Source organism: Pangasianodon hypophthalmus, chromosome 7, assembly GCF_027358585.1.
Source record: "Pangasianodon hypophthalmus isolate fPanHyp1 chromosome 7, fPanHyp1.pri, whole genome shotgun sequence".
Taxonomy (NCBI): domain Eukaryota; kingdom Metazoa; phylum Chordata; class Actinopteri; order Siluriformes; family Pangasiidae; genus Pangasianodon; species Pangasianodon hypophthalmus.
Window position 1 is genome coordinate 28,136,241 of NC_069716.1, and position 9,234 is coordinate 28,145,474.

The 9,234-nt window shown below is 40.8% G+C and overlaps 1 protein-coding gene across 2 annotated transcripts in view; it reads left to right on the forward strand.

Moving 5' to 3' along the window:
- Positions 1 to 9,234, forward strand: part of smpd3 (sphingomyelin phosphodiesterase 3) — a 49,413-nt gene that overhangs the window by 20,746 nt on the left and 19,433 nt on the right. For both annotated transcript variants that reach the window (XM_026946659.3, XM_026946658.3), the window contains exon 2: positions 30 to 1,822. In XM_026946659.3, coding sequence (XP_026802460.2) covers positions 413 to 1,822 — 1,410 coding nt within the window. In that variant the 5' untranslated portion in view covers positions 30 to 412. The remainder of the gene's footprint in view (positions 1 to 29; positions 1,823 to 9,234) is intronic.

Here is a 9,234-nt window from a genome sequence, read left to right on the forward strand (position 1 = left end):
TCTCCCCTCTCCTTCTTGGTTACCTGCAGGTTCGGCAATAATGACAATGAAAAAGATGACAGCGGTGGTGCTGGTGATTTGACAACCCTTTCTTCAACTGAGACGTGTTGAATATTATCAAGCCCAGGAGCGACTGTGTTGTCAGGATGTTCCGATTCTTTAAAAGATTGTAGAATTTCAGTCCTCCACCAGGCAGCCTCACTGGGGAGGGAAAGACGGCAGATCTAAAGCCTCAAGCCTGGAGAGACTTTTTTTTTATCAGCAGGCCATAACATTGGAACCATGTAGAAATTTTTTCTGTTCATAAGGGGTGTGGGTTAGCTTTCTAGTTCCTTTGTAAGGTTTATTTGTTTGATTTATGTCTTTATTTCTTTTTCTGAGTTGAGTTTCTGAACCAGACTGCCAAATAAAAATGGTTCTGCACACATCCCCCTACCCAAGTGCCTTTCTAAGTTTTCTCAGTAACCTATCCTGGGCCCTGGTTTTCCCCTGTTACTGGATGCTGGACAGGCTCCTGGCCTCATGTGTGGCCACGTCACTTGAAAAGCGAAGGCGCTCGCAGGACCCCTGCTCCTTCCTGGCCCTAGGGATGTTAATTTCTACACCACTGTACCTAGTACTGCTTCTGGCCTCACTACCTTTTGCTCTGCTGGGATTCCTGGTCTGGGCACCTCTGCAGGCATCCCGCCACCCGTATGTCTACTCATACCGCAAACCAGACACAAACCGGGCCGAGCATGGAACCATTGCAGGATCTGGGGCAGGAATTAGTGAATGGCGCCCACAAGGCCGCAGTTTCTGCTTTGGCAGTGCCAATGTGTGCCTTCTTCCAGACTCACTGGCTCGCTTCAACAACTTGGCAGACACGCAGCGGAGGGCGCGAGAGGTGGGCAAGCGCATCCGTAATGGTGCGAACCGACCACAGATCAAGATTTACATTGATTCTCCTACAAACACCTCAATTAGCGCTGCATCCTTCTGTAGCGTGGCCACGCAAGGCTTCCGACGAACATCCTCACTAGACCAGCGCCCTGAACCACCAACAGTAAGTGACGGTGACAGTGATCCTGTTGCAGAGTGTCCTGTGCATTCATCTGGTGGAACAAGTTCGGACTGCCCTGTTCATAACACCCAAAGTGTTCCTGAATGTCCCTTGCACTCAAATGGGGAAGAAGTATCTTCAGATTGTCCAATCCACCAACCAACAGATATGCAGGCATCCAGTGATTGTCCAGTCCACTCCACCACAGTGGTCACAAACACAGAAGAATGTCCCTTGCATCCATCTGGGGTCCAAATCAGCATCACATCGCCTGACCCTGAGCCTTCTGAGACCGAAGTCCGAAATCATCGACCCAGTGAGGGAGATATAGGCAGCTTGCACAGTCGCACTGCCTCCCGTGAGTCCTTGACCCGTTTCCATGGGGGCACAGATGGGGGAATACCGTCCAACAATACACTGTCACAGCACCGTACCTCTGTCTTCAAAAGGCCTATTGGCCGCAAGCGTCGACACGGGGATGATGGCTTTGACCATGAGATCTCAGCCTTTTTTCCTGCCAATTTGGATTTCCTGTGCCTGCAGGAAGTGTTTGACAGACGGGCAACGGAACGGCTTTGCTGGCAGCTACACCGCTACTTCCCATATGTCCTAAGTGACGTGGGACGCTACGGCTGGAAGGGTTGCTGCTCAAGATTCAAGTTCCTAAACAGTGGCCTTCTCCTGGCCAGCCGCTACCCCATCCTGGATGCACATTATGAGTGTTACCCCAATGGCCGTGCAGAGGATGCACTTGCTTCCAAGGGTGTTCTCTATGCCAAGGTAAGGGAGCTCTTTATGTAAGTGGTGGTAATTAAGTCAGGCACAGTGGAGCACGAGTAAGCAGTTTTCCCTTTTTCTGTTGTACAGAAGGGTATTCATTTTTAAGTTCCTAATTTTGTTTCAAATTTGCAAAAATTGTACCATTGTGGATTTTAACTAACCTGACCAAATTGTTTTTTTTTTTTTTTAATTAGGCACATTTCTGTACAAGACTGTTGATCAGGGGGTGACTGCTTCAAACTCTTGCAAAAATTTGGTTTGGCTTGAATGTAATGATGACATAGTCTTTTGTGGTGGTCTTTGCAGTGTCTCTTTGGGGGTGTCTTTGTCTTTTTGTGGTCAGCCTGGTTTGCTGTGCACATTGATAGCAGTTGCACTCTGCTCTTGCAGCCACTTCCTGGCTCTCTGATTTAAATATCATGCAAACCTATACAAATAATTGGATTCATGTGACAAAGAGAAGCCTCAGAGATAAACTCTTTCACCTAGGATTGAACAGTGATTTTGGTTTTTATTTTCATTCTTTATATTTAGAGGTTATTGATTTAATGCTTTATAATTAAACTGGTATCATTTAAAAAAAACCGGATAGCCTCAACTAGTCTAAAAACATGTGTGTTATCATCTGGAACATAAAAACACTTTAGACCAGCTTGAATTCCATGTTGGTGTATGTTGGGTTGGCTTTGGTTTTCGCTAGTTTGACAGTTTAGGTGAAATCTTGCTGTTAAATCAGGTCTTACTGGTGCAACTAGCGTTGCTTTGCTGGTTCCTTGCTTGCAAGCAATGTTCATTATGCTAGTCTACAGTTTTTTTCAGCAGGGTTTTCTTTTAAGACAAGGTACCTTTGAAGGTTCCTGTCTCAGGGGGCATTGCTTGGTCATCATGTGACTAGCATAGATGTTGTTACTTATGATCAGGATGCTGAGGATGCTGCAGCACCCTCTAGTGGAACACAGTTAAAAATGCTAAAGACTTTACCGATTGTTGTTTTATTTTACTAGGTAGAGATGTATAATAATAAAGTAAATATTATGTTAAAAAATGTTCAATTCTGGAGATGAATTGGGAAGCAAAGGATTTTAAGTTCAACTGAAAGGATGTGTGTATTTTTATATAACAATCAGATTTGTCTGAAAGTAGACCTACTTCATTAAACCAGTAAACCACTAAAAATACAAAGAAGCTAATTTAATAAAATTAAAAGTAAAGCTTGGGAATGATACAGATGTTTGATTTGACATATAAGTAAAGATGTTTTGGGTTACTGACTGAATGTGGTACAACTGCTAGTGAAGACCTCATATTTCCGTTACTGGATTCTTATGCAACCCCGAGTATGTTATATTTCAGTTGGAAGCACCTCTGACTAAAAATATATCCTTATGTCCTTAACACTTTCAGCCTCTTTAGACTTTTTAAACATGTTTTATATACTAATCGACACAGCAAGCTAGTTAACTGGGTATCATATTCTAGCTATCAAGTTAAATACACTGCCTTGTTATTTATAATGATGGAGAATCTACAAATGCAAATATAGGCAGGTCTTCTGCTGCTTTCACATCTTGTACAAAAGAGTGCAATCGCCAAAGTTGCATTCGTTCAGGAAAAAACGGTAATTATGAGTCGAAATTGTGGGAGGTTTTTGGCAGCCCTGATCAGTTCAACAGAACTGATTCACCTGAGTACTAGGAAATAAAATCTTAAAATAGGAAATTTAGTTTATATTTCAGTTTATATAGAATTATGAATTAGATATTATAACACCCACTTAAGCTCTATTAAAAAACTGGGAAGAGATGTTCTAATGTTTAACCTGAACACAGCTATATGCTAATGCTTTTTGAACTGCTAAATGCTAACGTTAGTTAGACAAGTGCCTTTTTTTCCTAGTAAGTGAAATGCTTTCAAGCATTCATTCAATGCTTTTTGATGCTTTCAAGTCTGAATAACTTGACGTTTCTCTAACCCTCTCAAATTCTCCTACATGATGTAAATGTGGCATTAAGGTATGCTATGTCAATAAAAACATTTTTAGTGCTTTAAAATGTTAGCAAACAGACATTGCAACTCTCGGTAATATATTAGAAACCTTTTTTCATGTTTGATCAATTTTTTTTTAGGTAAATTTTTTGTCCATGAAGACTTTTTGACAGGGAAAATACTACAATTCCATGTACACGTTGCATGATGTGACAGGAATTTTGTCACATATCTTTGAGAAATTTTTGAGAAAGCTGGACTGAGCTGGAAGAGAATTTTTATCCAGAGATGTGAATGAGCAGTTGGCAAATTTGTAAACAGTTTCGTAAGACAAAATCAAAGGAAACCTCCCTAGTGAAAATTATTTTAATTAAAGCTGAAGAAAATGAGAAGGCAGGTAAAGATTCCTCACACCAGAGAAACAGCCTGATCTGCCATATTTCTCGGGGAACTGTAAAGTGATGAATTATGTGAACAGCTTTGCTTGTCCTTATGGTACCTCCTGAATGAGACAGACTTTATCTTAATCTCAGGAGCACAGAAATTAGGCTGCCCAAATGCTGCCTACCTAGGACACTTTTATAATCACACACACCAAACAACTCCCTTCTTATTGGTCAGGCTTGACTCTGGATGCATGCTCTGTGAGTACACATGCTGAATAATTTATAATCGTGGCTTTGTAGAGCAGAGCGTCTTTTTGAAGTGTCTCATCCGTAATTCGCAAAGAGAAACAGACTCCTCTGTTCTGATCTTTGGAATTGATTGTGGTTTCTATTATTATGAGCTTGGCGCCATGCCAGCGTGGAGCTGAGTTTTTCATCACAGAGGGATTCTTCATGTGGAGAGTATATTAATGGGTCATGAACGGTTAGCTCTTCAGAGAGAGAGAGAGAGAGAGAGAGAGAGAGAGAGAGAGATGTAGGGGTCATGTTATAAGTGTGTGTGTGTTAGAGAAAGAGAGAGAGAGAAAGAGAGAGAGAGAGAGAGAGAGAGAGAGAGGGAGAGAGAAGAGAACGGTAGTGCTGATGTTTATCACCTGAGTCCCTGGCTGAACTCCAGTTCCGTTGTCAGTGCCTGCCAGACAAGCCAGCTAAATGCTGTGTTTGTGTGTTTATCTGTGTGTGTGTGTGTTTGTATGTGTGTGTGTGTGAGAGAGAGAGAGAGAGAGAGAGAGAGAGAGAGAGACAAAGAGAGAGAGAGAGAGAGTTGTTAGACAGTAAGTGCCATTTGCTAAGCAACAGCATGCCAGAGGCTGACAGTGGCTGACAGCACACCCAATACACACACACACACACACACACCTACACACTGATAAAGGTTGTCAAAGCTTCAGGTTTCTGTTTTGTCTTTGTACTTTATAACGTGCACTTGTAGGTGTGCAGAAGTGTTGATATTCAAATGCTGTTGAATTCTGGATTCTGATTGGTCAGAAGGTGTTGATTCATTTTGTATAACAGCAGCTCTGACAGTAGTGCAGCTGCAAATCACAGGTTTATAGTAATGTGCTCGTTCTAATATGTAATTCTTTTTATAGTAACAGTTCATTCACAGGGACTTGTATGGCAGACGTATGGATTTAAAAAAAACAACTTGTGTAATCACTGATCTGGTGAAGTTTTCTGTAAGGAGACATTTATTTACTATGCATGGAAGGAGTCTCCAGTATCAGTACTAGGTAACCATCAGACGTTGAAAGTTGTAGCTAAATTTTCCGGCATCTTCAGGACAGAGGAGTTTACACTTTGATGTCTCTCAGTAACATGACAAGAGAGAAAAAAGAGAGCCTGGTGAGGGAACGACTCTTTATAGCCGCTATAAGTGAAAACAGGAGCTAACTTGTTTCACGGATGTTCCACAACATTAAGTGTAACTATAAATGGATAAAAATTATGACGTGTCATTCTTTGATAAATAAAAAAATTTAATCGTTAAGTGTGCTGTGGTATAAGAGCAATAAAACACTTTTGGATGGATTGATATAGGAAAAAAAATCAACTTCAGAGTCATGTCAGTAACTCCGCTTCATCACACCACAGTGTGACTTATTTTAATATAACAGCACAACACTGAGTGTTTTATTGCTTATATAATAAGGCATGAGTATGAGCTGGGCGTGGTCAGTCACTGAAGAACTATCAGTGTGAGATATTATCTAACATGACTGTGTCCCAAATGTTAGAGTTGATATCTAGTTAGTGTTTATACTGTATATAAAATATCTACAGGGTCCTATGCTCCCTCGGGGCAATGTATCATAAATAAGTGAGATTATATCTGGATTTATACATAAACTTAAGGCTTCCTAAGGTCATGGTTGGAGTCATGAGGTCATTCTGCAAAACACAGTTTCAGTCATAAAAGGCAATCCGTGTTAAAAACGACTGCTGATTTATTACTAATTTAATAAACACAATTTGAGACTTTTACTGAATATGTATTACCACGATATATGTTTGTAAATGTAACAGAATTGTAGTGTTTAGTCTTCTCTTCATGCTGAGGTACTTAGGATTGAGACAACCTGAGGCTGAAACAAAGAACCCTGGTAACAAAGAGCTGTTTTCTGGAAGGTTTTGGGAAGGTCTTGGGAATATAGGAATCTGGGAATATCGTATTCTGTGAACACAGGACCCTGGGAAATTTGGGAATATAATGGCCTGGACCCGGGGAGTATTATTTGGACGGACACACACACACACACACACACACACACACACACACACACACACACAGAGCCTTAAAGCCCTGTATTTTCATGCTCATGACTCTGAGGTACTGCACTGAAACTGTTCTGGCGGTTTGTGTTGCCCGACACCTTTTCAGCTCATGTTGGTTTTTCCTTTAATTTGTCAAGATGTGATGAATATGGCCGATGGTGTGATAAACATGAGAGAAGGGAGGAGGCAGGAGAGATGGAGTGAGGAAAGGATGAAGAGAGACAGAATATTAATTAAACTTGTTTCCCATAGGACGCAGCACCTCTCTAATTCAAGCCTTCCTGAGCACACACTTATCCCTCTTATTATTATTTAAAAGCTGGCTGAGGGAGCGGAGTCAGTCACACAGTGTGTGTGTGTGTGTGTGTGTGTGTGTGTGTGTGTGAAAGAGAGAGAGAGAGAGAGAGAGAGAGAGAGAGAGAAAACATCCCTCAGTATATACGATTGTCTCCTCCAGGTTCTTGAGTCTGTTATGTAAGTGTGTGTGGGTGTGTGTGACTGTCCAAGTGTCACTTGGTGTTTGATCTGTGAGTGTCGTTCTGTGTCAAAGTCTCACTTGGGTTTTGTCTTAGATGTGTGTGTGTGTGTGTGTGTGTGTGGACTCAATTACTCAATATTATTCATCATGTCTCTGGTTCTGTTTTACCCATGCGGTAATCCCGTGTGTGTGTGTGTGTGTGTGTCCCACTTTGTATTTGTCTCCACTTGGTGCCTGAGTCTGTTATGTGCAAGTGTGTGTGGGTGTGTGAGTGCCTGTCTAAATGTCGCTTAGTGTTTGAACTATGTGTCTTGTTCTGCCTCTTGTGTGTGTGTGTGTGTGTGTGTGTGTGTGAGTACACACAGAGTTTCCATGTTATCAGGGCCACCATATAAGGCCACTTGGTAGGTGTTCAGTTACTGACTGTAGGCCATCTGTTGCTCTGCACAAAAGTATTGCCGCCCCTCTAGCCCATGCATCAAAGTACAAACGTGTGTTTATTGCACTTGAATACAAACTTACTGCACATTAATACACACTCCAACCTTGTTGCTCACCTTGTAAGCTTTAGTTTCTAGTCTCTAGTTATACAGACTAAAGCTCATCTTTTGAATGCACAGTGTGTGTTAAAAAAAAAAAAAAAGCTAATTTATATTTTTAAAGTTTGTTGAATTGTATTCACAGTGTATTTTCAAGGACACTAATTTAATTCATTTCACATTTTTTTCCAAAGGTGTTAATCAAAACCTACTTACATTATAAATATTTACTTTAATAAAGTTTAAAGTATAAGAAATAAATATAATAAAATCAATCCTAACAAATAAAAAACAGTGAAGTCTCCAGTTCCAAAAGTAAATTACTTTTCCAAAAAAGCCGATATCTGACATGTTTTATCCGATATCAAACATTTTTGCTGGTATCGGCCCGATACTGATACTGGGTATGGGACTGGTGCCGTCTCTACTTAAATGTGTATTCTATTCATTTCCTGGGGATCATTATACAATATGAAAAAAACAAACAAAAGGAAATGTCCCTTTAGAGGCCAACGCAGCCAAAACACTCCTGCTACGGTCAACGAAACAAAATCGAAGTTTTCTTTGTGAAACTGATTAGCCCTGGAAGTTTGCAGCATCACACTGTTTGATTGTTAAGTTGTGAAATTTTGCTGATTAATAGCTTCTCTGACTGGACCTGAAGGTTCTAGGTCATGAGCTCCAGTGGCTGTAATGATTAACACACACTCCAGTATTCCTGGTTTCTGCCTCTACATTTGCTGACGCTTAAAGTCTCTGAGCTCAGTTGTGGTACACACTTCCAGCCAAGCATGCATAAGCACCTGAAATATTCATTTCACACTGCAGAACGGACAAACACACACACACACACACTGACACACACATATACACACACACCCAAACAGAGCAAGAGCGAGACAAGTTGCACTCTGCACTATGGCAGTGGTTCATCACTATCCGATAATGGAATTAAATCTACAAATCACCACTGAGGAGCGCCCACATTTACCAGCCCCACCTTTATAAACTGTGCAGCTTGCATTTTATCCAACCGCATTAATTAAGCGTCCAGGCTTTTTGCTTTGGGGCCAAATGATGTGAGTTAAAAGAAACCTTTGTAAAGATTGATCAATTTAAATCACTTGTCTTAGTACTTAGAATACGGCTGCACTCTGTATCTATGTCCAAGCATTCTGGCTCCTTATTAAGGAATTAAAATACTCCAAGTTGCGCTGTTATAGAAAAATAATCAGTGACAGAGTGTTGCGATGAAGCAGACTTATTAAGAAAAAATGCTTGTCATGTTACCGAGAAACCTCAAAGACGCGTAAACTCCTCTGTCCTGAAGATGCCAGAAAACCTAAAGTTACAGCTTTACCTCTGACTGCTACAAAGCACTGACACTGGAGACTCCTTCCATAAATATAAAATAAATGTCTCTTTACAGCAAACTTCACCATATCAATAATAAGCTCAATAATCCGTTCATGTGGAGCGTCCGCCGTACAAGTCCCGGTGAATGAGCTGTTACTATAGAAACAATAACCTATTAGAATGAGCGTATTAATATAAACCGTGTAGTTAATCAGCGTAGCACTGTTTTCTGGCGAATGTTTGTGACCTGATTGCAGGCTCATCTGCATTTTGAATGACTGATTTACTCTATATTTGTAATGCAGTTGCTGAAATCCTGCTATTTGTTATAAA